The 26624-nt window shown below is 40.4% G+C and overlaps 1 protein-coding gene across 2 annotated transcripts in view; it reads right to left on the bottom strand.

Annotated features, from left to right (window-relative positions):
• The window catches only part of LOC147178168 (myosin-7-like), a 94777-nt gene that overhangs the window by 10664 nt on the left and 57489 nt on the right, over positions 1-26624 (bottom strand). For both annotated transcript variants that reach the window (XM_086070000.1, XM_086070001.1), the window contains 22 exons: positions 24944-25123; positions 24730-24862; positions 21081-21157; positions 20435-20522; positions 18951-19068; positions 18750-18873; positions 18551-18687; positions 16916-17086; positions 16763-16847; positions 12879-13121; positions 12628-12804; positions 11213-11358; positions 11052-11142; positions 10829-10986; positions 10532-10763; positions 10325-10451; positions 7030-7148; positions 6753-6949; positions 5386-5569; positions 2814-2979; positions 2615-2739; positions 2422-2537 (listed from right to left, as the gene is read on the bottom strand). In XM_086070000.1, coding sequence (XP_085926126.1) covers positions 2422-2537; positions 2615-2739; positions 2814-2979; positions 5386-5569; positions 6753-6949; positions 7030-7148; positions 10325-10451; positions 10532-10763; positions 10829-10986; positions 11052-11142; positions 11213-11358; positions 12628-12804; positions 12879-13121; positions 16763-16847; positions 16916-17086; positions 18551-18687; positions 18750-18873; positions 18951-19068; positions 20435-20522; positions 21081-21157; positions 24730-24862; positions 24944-25123 — 3194 coding nt within the window. The remainder of the gene's footprint in view (positions 1-2421; positions 2538-2614; positions 2740-2813; positions 2980-5385; positions 5570-6752; positions 6950-7029; positions 7149-10324; positions 10452-10531; positions 10764-10828; positions 10987-11051; positions 11143-11212; positions 11359-12627; positions 12805-12878; positions 13122-16762; positions 16848-16915; positions 17087-18550; positions 18688-18749; positions 18874-18950; positions 19069-20434; positions 20523-21080; positions 21158-24729; positions 24863-24943; positions 25124-26624) is intronic.

The raw sequence follows: 26624 nt of genomic DNA, 5'->3' as shown, positions 1-26624 counted from the left end.
TCCTTGCCACTAGTCCCCACAAATATATGCGTTATTATTTAATTTATTACTGATAAATTATGTTATAGTGACTCCTTTTCATGATTTTATTTTGTTAAATTGGATATGCATTGATATTAAAGGGACGTTGCTTTACTGCAAGCCAGAGCCGCTGGGGCTCAGCTACAAGCGAGCCAAGAGCACAACTATGCGTTACACTTACGAGCTATTCTCTGGAGTTTCTGAAAAAAGTAAGTTTGACATCTAAAGATCAAGTGGCTTGGAGTCACTCCAATTGACAAGACAGCGTCAATTCCAGTTGCAACGCAACAGAAAGGTCCACTCAAAATTACCCAATAGAAATGCATTTTATCAACGTAACACACCGGTTAACTTAATAAAATTTGTTTACATTGATGGCAATGCAAATAGCCTTAGTAGACATTTACTTTGAAAGTGGCCCACGTCATGGCATGATGGCTTGCTTGACTTTCTTTTTAGACGTTCGTAGTTTTGATCGACATTGTAGATGCGACAACACAAAGCTATCCCAAACTCATATTCAATCGCAAATTTAGGACGCTAAGAAACCGCTAATTAATTACACCGTCATTGTATGATAAGGCAGAAGTCTCCCAAACGTAAGTGGCTACTGGCTAGCATGCAGCTAGCTGTTAACATTATCTACGGGTGCCTGGCTGATAGCTGTATATGAGTTTGACAGCTGGTAACTGGCTTACTTGAATTCTTTTTCAATATTCTGGACCAAAGCTACTTTGTAGTTCACCCTCCATTTTTAAAGGAAGGGAATGTGCCTTAAATTACACTTTGAGGTATTTTCATAAAAAAAAAGATAAATTGAACTTTGTCTTCATTTATTTTATAAAAACACCTTTTCCCATAAAAAAAGAAAAGCATACAACTCAATATGTCAATCATAGCCATTTAGATTGTAGGAACACAACTTTAAGCCCTTAGTACCTTGTTATTTTCGTTATTTTACACATGGATCATGTATAAAATGAGATTGTTTCTGCCTCATATTGCACTTATAAAGTTGTGGTCCTAAATCCTAAATGGCTATATTAGACATTTTGAATTGAATTTTTATTTAATGTAATGGGGGAAAAGCATTTTACAAAATAAAGACAAAGTACTTATTTATATACAGTATTTATATATTAACAATCTATATAATGTATATATTAACAGTATATATATATGAATACAGGGAGGCGGAGCTCCGTTCCTACACCCAAATTTCGACTTAAGTCGGATTTCCCCCGTTAAAGTCGATATTTACATCAAAATACTTAAAATTAAAGACTAATTTAAAAAAACTGATTTGTGCGACCCAGAAGAGCCGGAAACCAATATTTTGTGTTTCTGCACGGACGTTCATTGTTGACGGCAGAGCGGAGCTAATTCAAGCTTAAACACGGAAATGTGACGCGCCTGATGGCGAGCCGTCCGTGGACGTCCGTTGCTGGAGGTAACAACAAAACAACTTTAAAATGCCGTGATTACTGTGGGAAATTAACGAAAAGGAAGGTGCTACGGACGAGGCACGGGCGCCGTAAAGTCGAAACGACAGGACCTTATTTGAACGCTCAGGAAGTGATGTATGTAAAAAACTGACCTACTTTTTTACTTAAAAAAAAAAAGAAAATAGTTTTTTTTTATATGTACAACAAGAATAATGCATAAAAAAGCCGCCTCTCTTTCCCCCCTACACTGCTCACGATTGACTTGATCTAGCAGTCGTGGTCACAACACGGTGAACTCCACCTCTCTCTGATCAAGCAATGAAAACCAGATGTATTTATGAATTTATATATTTTTTAAAACGGAAGATGATGTAAGAAAGTGGACATGTCTGGGCAAAAAAAGGGACGTTTGGTCACCCTACACTATACAGCATATTAACTGCCACACTATTGCATTAGCTGTGCTAGTAAACATGCCAACCATATAGCACTATTCACATTGGTGAATATGCTGATGAACATGGCATTAACCATGCTTATAAACATACATAATTAGAATAGTTCAAAAACACCTGTTGTGGATTTTGCCATTAAACTCCCATCTTGAGAATGAAAAGGTGTGCAAAATGTACTGAAACAACAGTTGGACATGTGCATTCAAAAGTCCAGACAATGTCAAATTATGCTCACCTGTAAAGGTTATAGTGAATTTTGGGTTGATCCTGACTTTTTGTGAGTAGTGTATAACAATAACGGACATGCAGATGAACATATAGAAATTAGTCTAATGATCATATTATAAATGCTAGCTGTGCTGGTGAACATGCTAAATCAAAAAATGCATAATGTATACTGTACATGTTAACAAATACAGTAATAACTCATTAACATCAAATTGAAAAACAACAAAGATGAAAATCTTATAAAGGCGGAAGGGTCTCAAAACTGAGTTCACCTGAGGCTGTCAATCTCTTCCTCTTTCTCTGCAATCTTGCGCTCAATCTCCATCCTGGTCTGCTGAAGTTCCATTTGGACTCTCTGAGTTTTGCTCTCCTCATTCTCAAGAGATCCCTGAATGACGCAAGGACAGCTGTGTAAATACCACCTTGACAAGGAAATTCATAGATGGCTGGAAGGAGGTCACTCACCTCTGCCTCCTCCAAGGCAGCTTTGATGTCGCTCTTCTCCACACCCAGAATTTTTTTCACCCTCTCAAGCTTGTGGATGGTCTTGCCACCATGACCGATCTGCTCGGTCAGGTCTAGAATCTCATCTGCAATTAATTGGAAATAACGTTGGACATGACTCTTCTAGAAACAACTCATCTGTTGGCAACCAGCACGCTACCTTGAAGGTTCTTGTTTTCACATTTGACCGTCTCCAGATGATCCAGAGCTTCTTCGTATATGTGCTTTAGTTTAAAAAGCTCCGTGCTGAGATTGCGTGACTCTGTCTGGGAGGCCTCCAGCTCCGACTGACTATCCTCCAACCTCTGCTTCCACTCGCTCAACAGCTGAAGGACAACCAACACAAATTCAAGCACACCAGAAAATGCCTTGACTAAGCAGGAGTTTGCAGAGACTCCCTGACATTGACACACCTGTGCATTCGAGTTGAGTGTTGCCAACAACCTCACGATACAATTCGTATCCTGATAGAGGGATCACAATACAATACGTATCGCGATACACGTGTATCCTGATATATGGCCTCAAGGTGATACGTATCCCGATATTTTACATTACTTTAATATCGTATTTTCACGACCATAATAAAATGTTCTCAAAAATCGATGCTACACCTAATAATGAGGTTGTTATGATTGGTGTCCTGTCTTGCTTGTTAGGTTTTGTTTGCACCTGTACTCGGCATCCTGTTCCCTTGTGTCATCCAATCATCTCCCCCAGCCACTTGTGTCTTGTCCAGGGGTCTCTCGTTGTCTCGTCAGTTGGATTGTATTTAGTTTGCTGGTTTCGTTCAGTCTTGGTTGGATCATTGTCGCTGTCACCACTCTTGTTACTTAAATTTTTGGTCTTTTCATAATTTTGTTGGTTTTGTATATTTAGAGTTTTACACAGTTCCCCTGTTAGTGTTTTTTGTTAAATAAATTGTTTTCAGTATTACATGCATCCCTGCCGTGGTTCTCCTGCCTCCTTGCATTTGGGTCCTCCACCCTACTGTGACAGAATGATCCAACCAAAAACGGACCCAGCAGAGCAAGAGGCAGGTACCAGTTCCCGTTTCCGGCGGCGCACGTGCTGCGGCCGCCACCAATTCCCGTTTCCGGCGGCGCACGTGCTACGGCCGCCACCAGTTCCCATTTCCGGCACCATTTCCGGCGGCGCACGTGCTGCGGCCGCCACCAGTTCCCGTTCCGGCGGCGCACGTCAGGCCGCTACAGCTCCTGGCGTCTTCGCCTCTGCCATCTTCCTGGCCCCACTGCCATGTTTGATTTTTGTTTGGGGGGTCCTGTCTTGCTTGTTAGGTTTTGTTTGCACCTGTACTCGTCATCCAATCATCTCCCCCAGCCACTTATGTCTTGTCCATGTGTCTCTCGTTGGCTTGTATTTAGTTTGCTGGTTTCGTTCAGTCTTGGTTGGACCATTGTCGCTGTCACCACTCTTGTGTTTTCTTTTGATTGATTTTTGTTGGTTTTGTTTATTGAGAGTTTTACCCAGTTCCCCTGTTAGTGTTTTTGTTAAATAAATTGTGTTCAGTATTACATGCTTCCCTGCCGTGGTTCTCCTGCCTCCCTGCATTTGGGTCCTCCACCCCACCGTGACAGAAGTACGCATTTTGTGTGTACTGAGTTTCAAAATCTGTAATTGTGTGCGACTTCCGTAAGTGCTCCGCTTGACTGACTGTGTTTGGGAACATTTCCGCCGACACATTGCTTGCATACAGCAAATGCGGCCCTGGTTGAGGACTGGCAGGCATGAAGAGAACCCGAACTTGTTGAGTCTTTTGGGTTCTCATCATGCCTGCAAGTCCCCAACCAGGGCCGCATTTCCTGTATTAAGATACAGATGGACGTCTTGGTGCTTTCCCTTGAAAAGAACGATTTACACCACAATTTGTGAGTGGATTTTGCATGTTTGGAAATAGTAAAGTGCTCATTCATGTGATAACTTATTATACAATTTTTCCAACATGCATGTTTGGGCTAACGTGCCTACTTGCACTAATGTTCGAGCGTTCGCAAAACCTGGCATCATTTCTGAGGAGCCGTACGGGAACGACTCTGACAATACTGCAATGACTAGAGGGAAACTGCCGTGTTTGATGGAGAACTTGCCCAGCTGTTCATTTCAGAAGATGAGGACTTTGAGGGATTTGTGGATGAGGGTTGATCAAAAGTAAACGTGAGTACATAGTTAAATACTTCAAGTACAACTAAATTCACTGTTTACATTGTTAAACATACAAATACAAACGAGTTTTGCTCCGCTGCCTTTTTAAAAACATACGCTAGCATGCATGCTAGCATATGTTTTAGCGTGAAAGCATGCTACCGCATGTTTTAATCAACCGTATGTTTTACCATGCCTGCGCCCAATAATACTTATGTATGTGTTAAATACAGAAATAGCACCCGTAACTGAGACAGCTCCTTTTAATACGGTGCACCTTATGGTTGTGAAAATAAGGTAAATTTTTTATGAAAACTGTCATATGTACAGTATACCTAGATTAGATTTTTATTATGCTGGCTGGCAAAAGATGTTTTCATCTTCTATTGTTAGGAGGGCTTCCAGTTCAGCGGCAGTGCCCAGTCTGGTCAAAATGTGTTTGCACTGCACAAGGAACATCTTTCAGAGAAGCTCTGGGAAACTTTATGAATGCCTCCATCGAAAGAGACAATATTTGTGTATTCCTGTACCCATTTTTTGAGCACACCCCTACTGTGCATTATTGTGACCTTGTCCAGATGGCGTTGCTTCTTGTCAAGAGCCAGAATGGAAGTGTTGGAGCGTTCCAACTCCACCCCCATGTCCTCAATCTCCATCTGCAGACGTAGTTTGGTTTTCTCCAAGGAGGAGTTTTTGGCCTGAGATGCCTCGGCAGCTTCTAGCGCTGCCTGAACTTTTACAACCAGCTTTTTCCTGCAAACAAATGTACCATTTTCAAGACTGGATTTGACTTTTCTTTCAAAAATCAATTATTTGATTCCATGCTCTTCGCAGGTTTCAAAGACAGGACTGCAATTAGCTAACTGTTACATGTTAACTTGTTACTACATAAGGTAACATTTTCCAGGACAAAAAGTTAGTAAAGGAATGTTCCAGCCATTCGTCTGTCCATCCATCCATCCATTTTTACTGCATACTCTGTTCTGCTCATCAACCAGAGCATTTGGGCAGCTACTGAGGAGATGTAATGCAGGGATGGACAATTTATAGTTGCTTTGCTTGAGGGCTTTCTCATCCCTGTTTTTAGCCTGATGCAAGTGGCTTATTATAGCTTTTTAGAATCATAGTTTTCATAGTTGGTTGCGCGCCACTTATTAACTCATTCACTCACAGCCATTTTCACTAAAGCAACTCCCTTTGTTCCCAGCTGTTTTACTGGATTTTGACTGATTTTGCAAGGCCCACAGAATATTGTGTTCTATTGCTATAAAAACATGGAGCCTACCAAGAGAACGATTAGAGTCTCTTCTTCTCAGAAAAAAGTATATTTTTATCAGTTTCCATTTGGCAGCAATTAACATTAGAATATAGCTAAGTTTCTTCATTATTCACAGACCTGTTGAAAACACTGGCAAAAAGAGCTTGTTTGCAACATGGCCATGGTTGATCGCTTATACCCTGCTGCCACCTGCTGGCCTTTTTTTTGGGGGGGGGGGCAAATACTACCATTGCTTTAAGAGACCTCTTCAAATCAGAGGCTGCATCAAAGCACGTATGCTCTAGCATAAAAAACATAAAAACCCTGTTTTTGGGACCATGGCAATATTTAAAATAGAAAGTTTTTATACATTTTTGGAAGCAAATGAGTCAAGAGAGGCTGTGTATAATCAGCTCGGATTGACTCCAACTCCCTATTGAATAAGATACGTACTAGCAAATGGATGGTTAACCCTGGATTGACAGTCAAATGTGGGGCCCGAACCATTCACTTACACATTCACTTCAGAAGTGAACCCAAACGTGTTGAAGGGAAATCAACCATGTGTACCACTGAACTATCAGTGAAGCATTTATGCTGATGGTAAAATTTCTATACCTGTATCTGAATTGGTTACAATGGGAACAACAAAAACACAATTATTTCAAGTAGTTTTACTTTGCATCTTCCAGCTCTTCAATCTTCAGCATAGCATCCATCTCGTACTTGGTCCTCCACTGCACCACCTGGTTGTTGGCATTCGACAACGCCCTCTGCAGCTCTGCCTCGGACTCTTGCTCTGACTCCAGTTGCTCCTTCAGCAGACAGCAGTCGAGGCGGGATCCCTGCACCGCCTGCGCCAGTGCCATCCGGGCCTGAAAGAGAGAAATGGGGTTCACAACCTTTCTGTCTGCTATTGATTGTTTCATCAAACAAGCAATATTAAAAAGGTTACTTTGCTTTCCTCCTCCAGCTGCCTTTTCATGTCTTCCAGGTTATGACAGAGTTCAGCTTTGGATCGCTGCAGTTGACTACTCAGCGCCTCACGCTCCTCCAGGCGACGACTGTACTCGGCTGCCAGGCAACAGGAAACTATGTCAACACATCTTGGATATGCAAAAGAAGATCTACACCATCACCAAGGACTACAAACCAAAACATAGCAACAGTCATGACCAAAATTGAATATCATGTGGTCAGATGAAACCAAATTAGAACTTATTGGTACAAATTTTACTCGGCGTGTTTGGAGGAAGAAGAATACTGAGCCGTATACCAAGAACACCACATGTACTGTGAAGAAATGGTGTGGAAACATCATGCTTTGGGGTTGCTTTTCTGCAAAGGGGTTTAAATGATTGATGCGGAATGAATGGGGCCATGTTTAGTGAGAATTTGAGCCAAAACCTTCTATGAATGAGTACATTAAAGATGTAACGTAGCTCGGTCTTCCAGCATTACAATGAGCCCAAACACACTGCCCAGGCAACGGAGTGGCTCCGTAAGAAGCATTTCAAAATCCTGGAGTGGCCTAGCTAGTCTCCAGACCACAACTCCATAGAAAATCTCTGGAGGGAGTTGAAAGTCCGTGTTGCTGGGCGCCAGCCCCAAAACGTCACTGCTCTAGAGTTCTGCATGAAGGAATGGGTCAAAATGCCAGCTACATTGCATGCAAATCAAGTGAAGACCTAATGCCTGGAAATCAGACTCATCGCTCTTAACCAGCGGATGAGTCTGGTTATTGTCTGCCTTAAGTGCATCACACATTTTCAGCGACTAGCTCCATGGCCCATCGCCAGAAGCTTTTTCACCCCTTCTTCGCTTTCTCTTTTGTTCACTGGCAATGCTGCGGAGAGATGGGGGCAAAATTGATTATCTGGAAGTTACTTGTTCCTTAGACGCACAACTGGAGGCAGAGATGGTCATCTCTCCCATGACCGGAGCAGCAGCATGGAGATTCGGCAGCTACCTCCGCTACAGAGCAGGCTTTTTTTTGGATCAGCACTGCTCCCCCATATCTTGGGGAAGGCCCTTGTCCATCTTGTCCATCCCTAACTCTGACAAGCTCCTCAGTGATTTCAAAGCATGTGTTGGCACTGATGGAACTCTTTCCAAGGGAATCATTGGCAAGCACGGCATGGGGAAGTCCAACTCAAATGGTCATCTGCGTCTTGGTTTGAGCAGGATGTCCGGAAACTTGAAGATCTGCAGTTCTGTTCCAAATTTCAAGACACACTCTGCAACGACCTCTCCACCGTTGACCTAATCAAAAACAACCCTATTCCCAGCTGGAAAAACCTGGAGACAATGATTCAAAACGTGCCCAAAGGTGAAATAGGACGTCATGAAGATTGGCCCATCCTGGATCTCATAAATTCCCAAAACAAAGCCAGGCTTTCATGGGAAAATGATCCTCTATCCAAAACCAAGGAAGCCTTTTTAAGGACCTAAGATGCAGGTTTATGACATGAAAAATCGCTGGTGGGACACAAAAGCCAAAGAAATACAAGGCTATGCTGATCAACACCATCTTTGTGACTTTTACCAAGCAACCAAAGCCATCTATAGCCCTTGAAGATCTGCTCCAACACCTCTGAAAGCGTACAACCAAACGCTTCTTAGCGACAATGACGCCATCATCCACCGATGGTAATAGCACTGCCAGTAGCTCTTGAACCGACTTTCGAGAGCCCAGCCTGACTGCACAATTAACCTTCCAACTCTGCCCACACAATAATGGCTTTCCAATACGCCCACCTGGGCTGAGTTGTTGGACGCTATTCAGAGTGCTAAGAATCATAAGTCCTGTGGTCTTGAAGGCATCCCTGCTGAAGTGTTCAAATACGGAGGCGCAGCTCTACATCATTGCAGAGTCTCAAAGTGGTTTTGGTGAAAACTGTGGTACATCTTATACGAACTTTGTCACTCGCCAACTGCTTGAAAAAGATTGAGAGCAACAAAGACCAATGTTCTTCATCTTCTTCAACCTTGAGAAAGCCTTTGACTCTGTCCCAAGAGCTGCTTTGTAAAACTCGCTGAGGAATTTCGGCTGCCCTGATCATTTTGTGGAGCTTGTCAAGAGCGTCCACAAAGGCATGAATGGCTGTGTCTCATACCGTGTTCCACCCTCAGAACAATTTCCCATTGAATGTGGTGGGAAACAGGGTTGTGTTGACTGATCGGAATTCTGATGACATGATCAGGAGCCGCTACCGCTTCGATGGTGGGCTCTTCAATCTGCGCCAGATTAAGTCTCTCAGCAAAACATCGACCACTACATCATTGAACTCCAATATGCAGACGATAACACTGCCCCTGCCAGGGATCTATCTGCTCCTCAATCACTGACTCTTTTGTGAGAGTCTACCAAAGCTTTGGTTTCTCCATGAACATCAAGAAAACCAAAAACTCTGGTCTTTTATCCACCCGGAGTTCCAAATCCACCCTTCCGGATTACCATCAATGGAGAAACAGTTAAATAAGTCACCTTGTTTCCCTACCTTGGCCGCTTTCTGGATGAAACTTGTAGCCTTGATGCGGACATCTCAAACAGACGTCTTTCACATTGAGTGCTTCTAAATCGTGGCCTCAAAAAGTGCACCAAAGTTAATGCTTACCGTGCGGCAATGATCGCTACCCTGCTGGCTGTACAAGTCTCAGACTCTATGCCTCGAGATTCCATCAGCAGAAACTCAGGAGTATCTTACAGCTACAGTATTTAACATCACCTGGAAGGACCTCTATTCCAACGATAAAGTCCTTAAAACATTTGGCCTCTCAACCTTCGAGACCATCTTCAAACGACATCAACTACACTGGCTTAGACACATCCTGCATATGCCTCTCACCTGTCTCCCAAAGCAGATTCTGTACTCTCAGCTCACCATGGGTTTAAAGAAAGAGGGGTGATCCCAAGACCAGATGAAGTGAATGTTGCCCGACTTCGATATTGATCTGAAAACCTGGGAACCCTTGACTCAAAAAACCTGGCTTGGAAAGCCTCATGCCTCTCAGAAGCTAGAACAGCTGAAAGCTTCCAGTGTAACATCCTTGAAGAGCGCAGAAGAAAACGGAAACTTCGAGAATCTGAAATTAACTCCGGTGCTTGCCACCCTCCTACAGTCACCTGTCCTAACTGTCCCCGACTCTTCTATTCCGGTCTTGGCTTCTATTCTCATCCCCTTTTTAAACTTCTCTGAGGGCCATGAAAACTATACTTGGATTTTGAGCTCCGCTAACTGTGTACTTACCCGCCTCAGCAACAGTGCGCGCCTTCTGTGCTGACATCTCGGTGAGCTGTCGCTGCAGATTGTCAGTTCTGCTATGACTCTCAACGAGCTGGTCCGCATAGACTCGGCACATCTTTTCCATGGCTCCCTGCAAACAACACTAAATATTTTTAACAGACTGCGGTGATTCTTGGCTGGTCGAAGACGGTGTAGCGGCCATGTTGTCACCTTGACCCTAGAGAGCTGCTCAAGGTTGGCAGCCATGTCATCTGCCTCCAGTCGAAACTCCCCCTTCTCCTTCTCCGTTTTCTGCTTGGCTCTTTGTAGCGCTTCGATCTGCTCGGTGAGCTCCGCTACCGCATCAGCGTGCTTCTTTCTCAGCGCGGCAGCTGTAGTCTCATGATGAAGCCCTGCCTCCTCCAACTCTCGTCGCAGCTTCAGGAAGTCCGTTTCACGCTTCCTGTTGCGGCATGAAAACAGTGAGAATGATGCAGTGGTGGTTTCTTCAAAGAGACTTGGACATACTTGTTGAGAGCAATCTGAGCAGCAGAAGCTCCTCCCGTCTCCTCCAGCTTCTCTCCAAGTTCCTCCAACTCCCGGGCAACATCGTTCCTCTGACGCTCTGCCTTAGATCGCCATGCACGCTCTGCCTCCAGTGCTTCTTCCAGCTCCTCAATGCGAGTCTGCAGGAACAATTGCCACTTGTTAGTTCGCTTTGACTGGTGGACATATGAATGACATGACTGACCTGAAGCTCTTTGATCCTCTTCTGCAGCTGAGCCACCAGGCTCTCTTCATCCTCCAATTTTGACTGAAGCTGACCCAACTCAAAATCTTTCCTGTCGACACCAACACAATGCCACACAAGAACTTGACACTTTAAACAATGTTACAGGTGTTTTTTCCTACTTATTCATTCTCTCCTCCATCTCCTTCTTTTGGTCCTCTAGGTCCCTCACAGAGTCCTGGGACAGTTTAAGCTCAGCCTCTAGCTTCCTCTTGTTTTTTTCCAGCTCGGACCGCACCCGCTTCTCCTGCTCCAAGGAGTTCTCTACCTGCAGGATAGTGTTACGGTCCATGATGTTTTGTGGCCGTTTATTTGTTTTTCTTGTGTCTGTGTCAATCTGTGTGTGCTCCTCCCTGATTGATGGCCCTACATCCCGACTCGGTCCACCAATTGCTACAAGACAGGAGCCCTGATTGCAAAATTGGGTTCAGCAGTGCCACCAACTGCTCTGTTTCACCCATCCTGCTTAAAAAGGGACTAAGGCCCCGTCCACACGAAAGCCAGTTTCAATGTATCCTCACAAAGTTTCTTACTGTTCAGGCCGTTCGCCCACACGATGGCGCGGTTTTGGAGCTTGAAACCGATCACTTTTGAAACCGGGCTCCAGAGTGTAAAGATTTCAAAACGCACCCATCTGGACAAAATATGCAGGATGCTCCTCTAGTGATGACGTAATGGTCGCAGCTCGATGAAGACGCATTGTCGCAGATTGATGACTTATGCGCCAATTCTCGCGTGACTACGCGCGAACCGTCAGTCTGTCAACAACAATGGCGGATAGCCGTGTCGTAGTCATTTTGCGCATCCTCCTTAGCTTGCTCATGCTTTTGTAGCAAAATATTTTGCTTCTTTATGCCCACGTTCAACAACCGGTGTTGTACTTGAATCACCCGTCATTGTCACTTCTCCTGTGTTCGTCTTTTTCATGTTGTTTTGATACATGCAACGCTATGTTCGTTCGGTAGATTGCAATAAAGTTAGAAAAGAGTGTTCTTCTTCCTCGCTGATTATTCTGCTACGCTTTCCGTTAACTCCCTGTGGCTGCGCTACAGCGCCACTCCAGACTTGGCATATACATTACAGCCGTTAAACGTCCTCAGCGTCTCTTTTGGACACACACAAGTTTTGAAATGCTTCTGTGTGTACGAGATTTGTTTGAGGAACGAAGCAGGCTTTGCTTCCGTCTGGACGAGGCCTCAGTTGCTTGGCTGGATATCCGACTGTGTGGCCAGCTGTCTGTCTGTGTAGTTGTGTTTGTCTGTGTTAGTCAGTCCCTGTATCTCTTGTGTTTGTGTGTGTGTGTGTGTTCATCCACTGTCCTTCGTGTTAGTGCAACACGTTAGCCCTTCGCCATAATTCAAACATTCATTCTTTAGTCATTTTTCATTTGTGTGACTTAGGACCTTCACCATATTTCGACAATTCATTCAGTTAGCCATTACTCATTCGGTTGCACTGGGACAGAGGGAATTCGGGAGCGTTAGCTCCAGGTTCGAGGTATAGTGTCGCGTGTGTGTTCATGCGATTCTGGTCTTACACTATCCACGTGTTGCTCCAGTCTGCCCTTGGCCTTGTTTAAAATGTTGACTTTGTCCTCCTGAGCCTGGCGGTCATTGAGAGCTTGTTGATGAGCTTCCAGCAAGGCCACTTTCTCTCTGTTCAGGGCTGCAATGGACTCATCCAGGACACACATTTCCTGGGAAAGGTTCTTCACCTGCTCCCAGATCACAGAAAAGATGCTCAGAGAACTTTTGGACAGAATGAAAATTTGTTCCTGCTGTGGCCAACCTTGTTCTCAACGATGTGCCTGTCCTTCTCCACCTTGGCCAGGGTTATTTCCAGGTCATCCACGTCCTTCCGAAGGACAACCACCTCATCCTCCAGGACACGTTTCTTGGAGGTAAGCTTTGTGTTCACTTCCTCCTCATCCTCCAGACGCTCGTGCATCTCCTTCAGCTTAGACTCCAGGCTGATCTTGGACTGGATCAACTGGTTGCAGCGCTCCTCTGCGTCGGCAAGGTTGTCTTGCTCCTGTGTGTACCAATATTGTTAACCTATTGTTAAACTGCCAATCTCAGCCTGACTGATTGCGTAGAACCATTCATGCTAATAGTGCTAATCAGCGGTCAAATACAGGCAGCATGCTTGGGACCATACATACTACGCTATTAAACTGAAAAATTGTGGCACCCCCGCCTATCCTATGTGAGCACGTTTGCTATCCACACACACAAATGCTGGCTTTTCTTCATTTTTCCACTTTCGTTAATTCTTTGTAATGCATACATTTTAAAACATTGCAAATAGCACTGCTAACACCAGACAATGCTGCATATCAGCAATAATCATAATTTCACATAATTGCCAGGTTCCATCCCATTAGAAGTTCAACACTGTTCGCTCTTCCAACCTATGCCGGCAACTCCAGGGAGGCTTTGATACACCAAAAGGGGAAGCTGAACCCAGAAGAATGCCCCATGCTAGGCTAAAGGCTACGGCTAGTCGGACAATGATACCCAGCCTCCTGCTAGAGCTAGACGGATGCATGGACTGACCGATCAATAAATAGATGGCATGCACTAAGGGCCAAATCCCCTAAGAATTCGCTGCATCCGCTGATAGCACCACAAATGGCTCTTCTTTTGCTTCCTCTTAACATCCTATTCACCAAAGATATTGATCTAATCATATATTGACACAAACACTGACATATATGAAACTCGACACCCTTTCACAAGATGTTAGTTCCTCATTATATATTTGCAGTTTTTATTTATTTACAATTAGTTTTGTATCCAAATTAGTACAGTATACCCAAGTTTCTTAAAAACATGTTTTGCAGTGATATTCAAATTATCTTTCTTACCAATTGTAAACATACACATTCGGCTTCAATATAATATCAAAGCCAAAGAAAAATAAAACCAATGGAAACATTCATGAACAATGTCTGTGCTTATTATTTACAAGAATTTCCAAGGTTAAAAAAATTTGACTTTTTTCCTGCCTAATAAGACGGAAGAAGGATAATGCCAATGACTGTGTTTTGATAATGACCCAGCTAGGAAGTTATGATTATTTTTTATTGTATGAATATGTTGACCCATTCATTCTTTCTGTTTGCAAAGATGCCAGCATGCAGTCAATCAAAAGCTACTGGTACCTATTGATCCATCTATAGACGGTGGCACATGGTATAACATCAAACCTGTATCAAAGTGGGGGTCAAGTCCAGCAAATAAGGATTCTTAACATTGTGCATTTGCATCGTTTTATTTGATGAAGGGTCGAGAAGGGCTGTTTATGCATCCATTATGTGCTTGTGTCAACAATGATTTGAAGATTAGATGTCTCATCCCCTGTCCCTTGGCTGCTAGATCTGCTTGTAGAGGGCGTGTCCTCTTTTTCACTGATGTTTCAGCAGTATCTTCATCACTTAGAGTTGGGGGTTTTACTTTTGCGGTCGGTTTTGATTGTAAAAAGCCTGTAATATAAAAAAAAAAGAATAATGTAGAGTATTAAGGTTCATGTTAAAATGCCTGTAGCCACTTAAAGATTTACTCACAGTGAATATGTTTTGTTATTATTTTTAATGATAAATAAGTAAATGTACAGATACTTTAATATAATGTTACTCAAGTACAAGAAAAAAAAACATATGGTATGAGAAAGCGACTCTAAAAAAAAAAAAGTTACTCAGCTACATAAATGTACCTCGTACTGTCCACTTCTGGTCATAGATTATCTTTGAAAACATCCAATAAGGTTCTATAACTCTGATACTTTATGTTAATTTTCACGGCTAAGCAACAGTTTTCTCCGTAGGTAAACTTGGGGACTTATTGATGCATTTACAATTCACCATGATGTGGTGGCCATAGTGGCTAGCACGTTGTAGCTAGGCTAGTTATTGAGAAAGCAGACAATAAACATACCTTCACTGATGTTTCAGTCGCTTTTATTGGGTCTGGATTTTCAGCTCCTGGTTCATTTCCACCGAGGAAATGTAGAGAGCACATATAGGTGTATTCAGTGAAAATTTTCACGTAAATCCCTGCCGCTTACATGCTTGAACCCAGCGTAGACATTTCTTTGGATTCCTCCCGGGCTTTGGAAAAAGGTATGAAGAAAACTCCCTTCATTTGATTACGGTCACCATATCGCCAGTCACACACCGGCAGAGGTTTGTTGTAACCATAATACGTCGGTTGAGGATATTTATGATGAAATAGTGAGTCGGTTCACAAATTTTGGCTAGTACAATACACTTCCCAGACTGTGTACCGCTCAGTTGTCTGTCCAAAAGCAAAATGGCTACCGCACATGTGCAGTGTGCTGTTCTAAAAATAATTGTGACAAGCCCTATTGTGGAGCTGTAGTCCTCCATTTTACTTTCTTAGTTAAAGCAACACCAAGCAACTTTCAATTTAAGTTGATTATGGGGGTGCCATATGGACAAAAGCGGTAATGTTATGCCTGAAGGAAGACGACATTTCCCATGAGGGCAAGCACATAACGTCGTTTTTGAGCGCACGCTAGTCAAATTGACTTCCGACTTTGTAACGAATGGGGAAAGGGGGAAGTGATGTATGCCATAAAGCAGTCAGAACATTTGGAATTTTTGTGTGGTAGTGTTCCACCATCCTCCTCAAAGTTGTTTAGTGCCAGTAAAAATGATACAGACCTCCTCAGGCCATGGCAAAGGTACCATTTAACTAGTTTTAAGTCGATGTTTCATCAGAAGAGTTATGAAAAGATTTTATTAAGGTTGAAAAGTTCCTTAGTACTACTTTAAAGGCAGACGCGTATTTAGCCCATTTTTTTTGGGTGCTTTAGGTTTAAAGTGAACAATAGCACCCCCAAAATTATAGTATAAGTATAAGTATATATATAGATATATTTTGACTGTTCTTTTTAACAAGCTAGAAAATTATAGCGATAATGTATATAAACCATAGAGTTTTAAAGTATTACTTAAACAACAAAAATAAAATACACTTTGATTGAAAATGGTTTGATCCACCTCGACCCCTCCCATCTATGCTTTTGCTTACAAACACGAGTCCAATCACAGCGTATGTCTGTCTAGTTGAGTGAAGTTAAGTGTTCCTTACTTTCACCAGGATTTGTGAAAAAAATATTTTACCTTCTACCACCAATGTCTTTATAGCACCCCTAAACCTCTGATCCTAGAATTGCCTCTGGTTAAAGGTAAAGCCTAACCCCTAACCCTAGCAGTTATCATGTTTATTTAGTGTTATTTCTTCATAATAATGTTTTTACTTATATCTATATTGTACTTTATTTACTTGTATCGACTCATTGATTAAAAAATGAAGACATTTAAGTATAACTTACTTTTGGGGCTGGAAAGGATTAACTGCATGTCCATTAATTTCAATGGGAAACATCACCTCAAATGTTTTGGGTTACAAACAGAGTTCTGTTGTATTGTGTTGTGTTGTGTTGTGTTGTGTTGTGTTGTGTTGTGTTGTGTTGTGTTGTGTTGTGTTGTGTTGTGCTGAGTTGAGTTGAGTTGAGTTGAGTTGAGTTGAGTTGAGTTGAGTTGAGTTGAGTTGAGTTGAGTTGAGTTGAGCTGAGTTCTATTCTATTTTTATTAGCCAAAAGGAGGTGATGAACAATTTATATATTTGATGATTATTGTCACTTACGGCTAGGAGCAATAAGTACAAGTCATTCTTCTCTAGGACCAGCATCACCTGATGCTCCTCGGCCTCATTTCGCTTACACTCGGACCTGAAGAAGGAGATGGACAAAAATAGTTTGATGGAGTCAAATGAGGTGCAGCTGAAGGATGTCGGCACCTGTCAAAGGCCTCCTTGAGTTTGCTGAAGTCTTCGTTGAGGGAGGCCAATTCCTTTTCCACCTGAGCACTCCTCAACAAGGGCATTAGCTTGTAGAACAACATCATCCATGGCCATGTGCGCACAGTAAAAAACGAGTGCAGGTTGAGCTGGATTATCATCACCGCGTCCCTGAAACAAGCCCATGTGAAAGAAAAAAAGAAAAAAAAAAGAAACGTCTTTCCAAAATGTAATCAAGGATCTTGGACTGGGTTAATCCACATAACATATTTTACATAACCCAAAACATACAGTAGATCAAAATTTCACTTTTAAGGGCCCATAGTTTAAAAAAATTGACAAAAAAACAAGAACAACTAGAGCTGCAAGCAACTATAAAGGGCCCTCGCAGCCCGGGACACTTTGGGGTACTTGCACGTTGGGGTACTTCCACATTGGAATGTGAATGTTTTTGAAAATGGCACAATAAACCTTTATATATGAATATGTTGTTGTTGTTGTTGTTTGCCAGGTGTGATGAGTGTGCCAAGTAAGTAATCTCCTCCCATATACGAGCCTGTCTGTCAGGTAAGGTTATTTCCTTTACGTTTAAATAAATAATAATAAACAGGGATGGGCGAGTACCGATACCAGGTATTGTGTCATTTTATTGTGTGCTCTACGCAAAAGTACTTTTATGACTTTTATTAATTGAAAAAATATAATTACCGTTCATTTCAAGCTATTTTAAGGGAATTTGCTATAATTAAGACATATAGGTCTTTATGTCATTGCTTTTTTGGGAAATTAAATCGGTGAGTACTGAAGATTTAAGTATTGTTATCGGTCTAAAAAAAAGTGGTATCAAACATCCTTAATAATAAATATTATTTTATATTTTAAATAAATATATATTTTTTATATTTCCCCATCAATACCTCAAAATGGGGAACCAGAGGTACACTTTATCATGACTTTAATCGATAAAGGAAATGTTTTTTTTAAATTTTCTAATCTGGGTTGGGGGTGATTGAATGGATTGTGTTTAAGCTTCCCATTTCCACTATACTGTATTAAGATTGTCGTCGTGGTTACTGAGGTCAGGCACACCTGGATTAACCAGTTTGTCTACTCATGAACGACAGGAAATGAAGGAGTGGTATTGAGTTGAGGAAGTAGTGGATTTGTGTAAAGAGCCCATTAGTCTGCTTTAAAAGGCAGCTGAAACTGCTTGTCAATAGTCAGACTATTCGTCCTTGCTCACCTCTATGATCCAATGCTTCGTCTTGACTCCCTGTTCCTCGTTGCCTCGCTTTGCCTCGACCTTGTCTTGATACCTCACCTAGATTTTGGATTTTTGTAAGTACTTGCTTAGTTTCCCTTGCACTTTTTCTGCAAGCGATTTTTGTTAATCAGACTCCCACATTTTTTTGCGTGCACTTTTTATTACAATTTTTGCTCCTTGCCATTTGGGAAGCGTTTTCTGTTTCTACTTTTTAATTGTATGCAGTTTTTCTTTTTGTTGTAAATAATTTTTTGTTAAGTTTTTATCAGCGTCTGCGTTTTTGGGATCCGCACACCTCAATCCATAACAGTATTGTAATGATTTTGATTTTAAATGAAATGATTGATGATTGTTACTGTCAGCACAGAGACCTTTGTAGCATCATCTTATCTCTCTCCATCCTCATCAGCTTCCCTCGACTCATGGCCTGGACCGTGGTAAGGATCTGAGACAGGCGAGTGTCCCTCATGTCCTCCAGTTGACCTAGCAGACCTGCCTTGAAGAACACCTGCAGGTGGGAAGAAGATGAAGACACATCCAATGTGGACTATGACAACATTGCTGTCATACTTTGGTTTGTCCAAACTTGTACTGGCTGTGGTCAATATCCAGCGAGCCCAGAAGCTTCTCCACAGCCTTAACACTGTCCACAAAGGAGTCCTCAGGAATGGCAGAGGGGTTCAGGATACGATAGCTGAGATTGGGAGTGTGGTCACATGGTAAAGCTCACATCTGACAAACAAATCAAATGAGGTCGCCCATGATGCTCACCGCTGTTTGAACTCAGCATACAAGATCCTGTTTGGAAAACCCTTCCTGCAGATGCGGATGCCCTCCAGGACCCCGTTACACCTAAGCTGCTGCAAGACCATGAAGGGATCCATGAGGCCTGAAGAAAAACAAACAATGTGAATTTCACTGAATCAAATACATTTCATGGATAATGAGTGCAACCTTTCATACAGTAGAACACAATATTCTTTTAAAAGGTTGCAGAATACAATCAGTCTCTCAGGTTTAAATCATACCTCTATGGCAAAGAATTGTCTATCACCATGGGTGAAGACTCCTTGTCACAGGTTGGATTGTGCTGTTCCCTACGGCTAAATTTAGGTCACGGGTTAAAGCAAAAAACAAAACAAAACAAAAAAAACATTTGACTCAAAACTTTTTTGGGGCTCAGCTCGACCAATCACCAACCATCACATGACCAAAATCAGAAAACTGAACACCTTTTGATTTAAATTGGCACCATGTATTACTATTAAAAAGTTTATCAAGCATTCCTAGAATTATGATTATTGCTATTATTTGCAAAGACAATCCACATTTAACATAAACAATTAATAGGAAACACAATGTATGCATTTCAATTCAACCTTCGTTGGATCCAATTCACAGCCCGTGTCCAGAGGAAGAGTGCAAGTGTTTGTATACATATCACACAACATTATTATTTACCTAGAAGTGACATTTCAACAATGCACACTGCACAAACACATGCACACACAGATATTTTTAAATAAAGAAAGGACCCCAAACATTTTAGTGCTAATGGCCATTTTGATGTGAAGGCATTTTCATGGACAAAAAGAATTTTTTTTTATAAATCACTATCACTAACCAAAGCTACACTTCAATGAGCCGTGGCTGTTTGTTTTCCAACAAGTATTAATTACTATTGTAACACATGATTTAGTCGCCAATTTGTGTTTTCATTTATTTACATTGCGCTTCACCGTATCCCTTGAAAAGAAGTTGTACAACCACACATTTTGATGGGGATCTTTTCTTTACACAGGAAAATTAATTAATTAATTAATTAATTAATTAATTCATTCATTCATTCATTCATTCATTCATTTAAATTAATTATATTGTGTGGTCAATACAAAATAGATATTGTATGAACAAATGGAAAAAAGATAGAAAATTGCCATTGATTTCATATAATTTCAAGGACATTTTTTATATTGGGATATATAGGTCTTTCTTTAAAATTATCTGTAATTTTTTTGGTGTGGAAATTTCATGTCTGAAAAGTTCTAGTGGTATCGCTACATGGTTTCCGCATCGGTGACTACTCAAGTTGAATACTCGTACTGTATTGGTCTGAAAAAAAAAGTGTTATTGAACATCCCTAGAAAACGCTAATATTGTTAGCATTCAGCTAAGTGTAACTGAGAGTTTAAAAAGGTCACTGTTAAGGCTGAGTCTTTTTTAACATGTTGGTGTGTTGGTGGGTGTCAGCTCACCAGGGGTCTTGCTCTCATTAGGGATGATGCAGCGGACAAAATGTGGCTTTGTGTTCCGGAGGTTTGCCATCAGCTTGTTGAGGTTCTCCTGTTGACAAAACACACGTTCAAGAAAACAAGAGCATGATGTGATACAGTCACATTTTGTAAATTTACGAAACACAATTTGGAGTCCTTTAAGTTCTCAATGTCTGTGGTGTCCTGGGATGATGTTCACAGGTTGTTAATAAATCCTATCAGTTATTTTTGCTAATCTTTAATTCAATTACGGTATAGAGAATAGCTGTCCTTTGATCAACGCCTTTCCAAGAGCTGGTCTTCGAGGGTAAAACTTATTTTAAAGTACTTGGAACCTTTTTTTTTTTTCAAGATCGTGCTTCAACTACTGTTCTGAAATGACAAATTAACTCCATCTTGATAAATCACATGATTGATATCCGCGCGTACTGTAACGGGGCTGATCTGATTAACAAAGAGGACGATGTAAAAGGCAGATCGGAATGGATCACGTCACATGTAAACAGGTGACCACACGTCTTCATTCGGAATGATTTCAATCGGAATAACTAAAAGTCTCCATGTAAACCGGCTTTTGAGTCACTCATGCATCACTCGTGTCACTCATGCATCAATGTCACTCATTCACCTTATGAAGCTGTGCGACAGTCTGGAAGGAAGCTGCCTTCCTCTTCCTGTGTTTGGTCTCACGCTTAGGATCACAGGCTGAAACCAGAGTCAAATCAGATCCTTGCCTTACACTCACACTGCACAAACCAAAATCTTAAGTAAGATCAAAATTCCTAAATTTAACCTAAATTTGCTTATTTTGCTTAGACAAGTTATTTTTACTTAAAATAAAACTGTCAGGCAAGCTCATTCTGCTTATTTTAACTTACTTATTACTTAATGATCTTATTTGATCAAGCAGTCTTGAGTGGTAACAGCCAGTTTTAAGTACTGTGAGGCTTAAAACAAAAAAAATTCACATTTTAAGATGACTAACCAACATCAAAGGCCCTGAACTGGGGACTTTTCTTATTTTAAGATTTAGCAGAATCTAGTACAGGAATAAGATAAATGGAAAAAAATACAAGTCTGAAAACAATCACAAAAGTGAAATATAGCTCTTTATTGTAAGCATTTTTTCTTGTAAAAATCAGTTTGTTAGATTTGTTAGATTTACTAAGCTCATTTTTCCTCTTGCCAGGAATGCACTACCCGCTCAGTGGTCTAGTGGTGGTAGAGTGTCTGCTCTCAGACACTAGTTCAGTCCCTAGCTGGGTCATATCAAAGACAATTAAAAATGGGACCTGTTATCTCCTTGCTTGACACTCAGGCTAAGATGGTCAACAGTAAATGAATATGCATGTATTTTAAGTAGTGCTGTCAAAGTTAAAGCGCTAACTGATTAATTAATCACAAGAAATGATCGCATTAATCATGTATTAACGCAGATTAGCGTGACAGCGGATGGCTACGTTTAAGGTAGCATAGTTCGAGCAATAAACATAATTACATGCATTAAAGTAAAGCATTTAATAAATGTTTGTATTTAGAATATTTGTTCATGTCAAAATATTGGGGTCATTTTTTTCGGACGTCACAGTTCCCAAGGACTCAGGTAATGACCAATCACGGCTGAGTGCTTAGGCACTGTGATGTCATTTTCAGTCGACAGCAAGTTGCAAAATGGCCATCCTTGGGATGGATAAAAAGGGGTGGATTTTGCTGCTTAATTCATATTCCACAAATACAATATTAACTCATTCACTCCCATTGACGGCTATAGTCAAAAATTCATTAGAACTATTTCTATTAGTTTAACATTTTTTTTCTACTTTTGTTAACAAGAGTATGAACAAAATATCTCAAATGTTAATGTCATCCTTTTCCTTTTTCCGTTCCTTTTTTTTGCCTTGTGGCCATATGAAAAAGTTTTATACAAATTGCATATGAATTTTATCTGTGCTAACAGAATTTTATGTGGATCCTATATGCTGCAAAACTCCAATATAGAAAAAAAAGCATACCATTTATATGTTTCAAATCATGTTTGCCATATATGCCCAATGTAATACTAAAAATCTTATACATTTTGTATAAAGGAAAACTAATGAAATTATACTACTGCTGTTCATACATGTTTTCTTGTGCAAATTGTGTAGGGCATGCCATCATAAATGCCAACTAAAGGTGAATGATGACATCCTATGAGCACATATGTTTATATATATATATATATATATATATATATATATGCATAAAACTGCAGAGATGTAATTAAGCCCTGCCTTCTCCAGGAGACATTTTCTTTCTTCTCCCTTGTCACAGGAAACATTGACATTTGAACAAAAGTAATTTGGGCACATTAAGTAATTTTTCTCTCACAGAAGAGAGACTTTCCTGCAAAAACTGGACTGTTTAAATTTGGGTAAACACAGGGCATGCCCAGGGCATAGGCAAACTAGGCGGTCACCTAGGGCGCAATCTAGTGGAGGAAGCGCAAAATTGCAGGGCAAAAAAAAAGCTAAAAAATATTTTTCACCCTCAGGTTTTCTAAAATAAAATATGTAAATGACCCTGCTATTATTTTTGTTTTTGCATTTTTGTATTGCAGAATTGCGTTGTTTTATTGTGCTATTATAATATAGTTGATACTTTTATTTTGAAGGATACAGGAAAAGGTCTCATAAACCGGTAGGAACTGACGTAAGTAACTGATGTACTTAGTAGCGCCGTCTTCCAAGTGCAGAGAAAACATGTGCGCGCCACAGGAAATCAGAGAAAACTGAAGTTTACAACGAATTCAGTGAACGATTCTTTAGCACTTGGCTGAGAAGGGAACGAGGTTCTTATTGGAGCAATGTTTCATTGTTTAACTAATGTTCATTGTGTAATTTACTGCATAGTAAAACTTTACCGTTTTCGTCCACTGGAGTGTGCTAACGCTCCTTAGTAAATATTTTGCAATGCTATTGCTCAAGTTTCTGTTTTATTGAATAATAATCTGTATTTCCATATGGTTTATTTTTGTTTTAAGGTATTTAGAAAGGCAACAGGCAAGGTTAAAATGTAGTAAAAGGTAATAATTTAAGGCAATTCATTTATAGTATATGTATGTATGTATGTGTCCTCTTTTGGGATGACAGACCATTTTCTTACGTCCCGTTGTTTTTATAAATTCATGAAAATGTCCGGTTGGCATTGCGTGACTAATAGGAGGTGAAGTACACTGTGTAACTGCGACTGGTACCACAATTTCATGGCCGGGGCAATTGTCCTGGAAATGGGAATATCGTCACCCAAGTTTATGGCTTAAATACAATAAAATGATACACAAAACATACCGTTTGAGTTATTAATGGCAATTTTTGTTTATTTGTATTGTAGCTCTTACAGTGTGTTCACACAAAGAGGAAGGTTTAATAAAAGTTGTGAACCATCAGTTGGAGAGACCACCTTTATTTCAACCGAGGATGCTACAAAATGTTATAGAAGTCAACTTTTAAGAGTGTTACTAACATATTAAAAATATATATAAATTGCCTAAAATACTTTTTAGAAAATTAGATATTAAATGTATGTGACTTACTAAATGAAGTTTAATACATTCCTATAAAATTCATATATAATTTTTTTTTTTAAATAGTTACTTGTATTATATATAAAACATTTTAGATAGCATATATAAAACATATGTAACATATGTAACTTGTACTAATCACATAAGAGTTTGAAAATCCCATATATGGTTTATGGTACTTTTTAGAAAATTAGATATTAAATGTATGTGACTTACTAAATGAAGTTTAATACATTCCTATAAAATTCATATATAATTTTTTTTTTTAAATAGTTACTTGTATTATATATAAAACATTTTAGATAGCATATATAAAACATATGTAACATATGTAACTTGTACTATTCACATAAGAGTTTGAAAATCCCATATATGGTTTATGGTTTTTTTTTTATATGAAAGGGGCCATAATTGCACAGATATTTTATATGACATATACATTCCTTATAAGGATCATAGTACTCAATTTATGTAAGAAATATATGATGCTTGTCATATATAAATCATATAGGCTTTTTTCATATGGGCGTGGTGCTCTCATTGTCAGAAACTGCACAAGGATTATTCGCTCTTCTGGAGAGGTGTACTAGCAGATAGTAAATAATTAGTGGGGGGCATTGCCAACACTCGATTAACTTGATTCATTGACTAGGCGGTGTGTCCCAGTAGCAAATATTATGTGCTCGATTGTTTGCAGTAGGGCCCACGCTACCTGTCTCAGAGGTGATATAGTTCTCAAACAGTGCAGCCATCAGTTTGCTGGAGGACTTTTGGAACACAAGCACCACAGTCTCATTGAGAGGGTCTCTGTTCTTGTCCAACCACCCAATGATGTTGTAGGGAACCTGCACACAGGACAGCATTAACATCATTAGCACAGAACGCTTCCCATCCCTGGGATGCATGCAGTGGAGGTGGAGACATACCACTCCGGCGTAGTGGACAACTTCAAAGTGTGCCTCGTATTTGCGCTTCTTGTCCAGCCGTGGTCGTTGGAAGTTGGGCGACTTTCCTAGATGGTTGTCATACAGTTTGGTCTTGAAACTGAGGTCTGTGGCTTTGGGGAACATACACTCCTCCTCCATGATAGACACGATTCCCATGGGCTGCACAAACAGGAGACATTAATAATAGTCATCATTTGATTAGCTTTTATAGGCTAGCATAAAAGATTTCCTCAGAATGTGGTCGTGATTCTAACAACATATTTTCTTCTCAAAAGAAAAACGTGTAGTATGTTCAACTTCTGGACTAGACGTTAGGATACAACATAAGGACAAAATGTTCGGACAAAATACTAGGACGCAATGAAAGGACATGATGTTAGTAGGGTACTAGGTGTTTGAACATGACATTAGGAAATGACAATAGGAGCTGACATTAGGACACAATGTTAACATGATTTTCTGACATTACATTTGCACATGATGTTATGAAATGACATTAGGATTAGGGCACGACCGATTAAGCAGCCGCCGATTATTGCTCTTCAAACACCGACAAAAATAATCTGCCAAAGGACCGATTGTTTTTTCCTTAAAACATTATAATAGAAGAAAACCGAAGTTTCCGACGTTGTGAAAGTACCCTGTCATATGTGTTTGTGTTACCAGTAGCTGAATGTGTGTCATATCAGCACGTTTATTTTCTAATTATGTTGGTCTATGTTTTTATTTATTTTTTCACCAAACCATTAACTTATAATGACATCCAGGTCAATTTTGTGTACAAGTTGCATTGGTCATCTGAGGATTGCTTGTGAAATTACAAATTTATATGTTGATTGATTGGTCCAACATTACTCATTTTGTTACTTTACAAGATCATCTTGTGGGCCGGATTAAACCCCTTTGCGGGCCTCATCTGGCCCACGGGCCGGCTGTGCGTTTGACACCCCTGTTTTAGATGATTAATCCGATTGATTTCAAACTTGAGCTGTACCATCTCAAGACCGACAACTGGGAAAAAAAGTCTTGAGTTTTTAAAAACACTATATGACGGGCGCGGGGCATTAAATATTGCGTTTAATTTTTGCTTCGCCACAAAGGAGGAATAAAAACTCCCATATACATACTACAAAAAATCCCAAACTTCACATGTGTGTTAATAGTCATGACCTGAAGGTATCTATATGACAATATTTGGTTATAAATATAGCTGTGACAACAAATAGTGGCAACAAATCTCTCTCTCTTTTTGTATTTGTATTTGTATTTTTTATTTTATCTGCTATGCTGAGCCCGTTGAACGGTTCCAGTTGGTTTGAAAATTTGTCAGAAGAGTGTTAAGATGTTGATCATGCTTCAGAAAATGATCCACCATGACAATAAAAGATACTGTAACTTGACCCAGATGGTCCTAACTTCTCAAAATTCACATACTGTATTTGATGGCATTACAAGACTGAAGAGATCAACAAACGTATTTTTCACCGCAGTGGTTGTGCTGTGAAATTCTGTTGTCGTGGGAATGGTTAGCCAAAAAACTTACATGGACTTAACATGGATGAAAACTCATGACATTTTTCACACACATGAAGCCTGGCCTGAATCAACATTTTAATAGTTCGTTGTGAGATTTAAAATAAATAAAAAAAACGGCTCAGTA

The sequence above is a fragment of the Leptonotus elevatus genome, chromosome 2, assembly GCF_054856555.1.
Source record: "Leptonotus elevatus isolate MCC_2025b chromosome 2, RoL_Lele_1.0, whole genome shotgun sequence".
In the NCBI taxonomy this organism is placed as follows: Eukaryota; Metazoa; Chordata; class Actinopteri; order Syngnathiformes; family Syngnathidae; genus Leptonotus; species Leptonotus elevatus.
The sequence above is the reverse complement of the archived record's forward strand: the minus strand, read 5'-3'. Positions and strand labels throughout refer to the sequence as shown.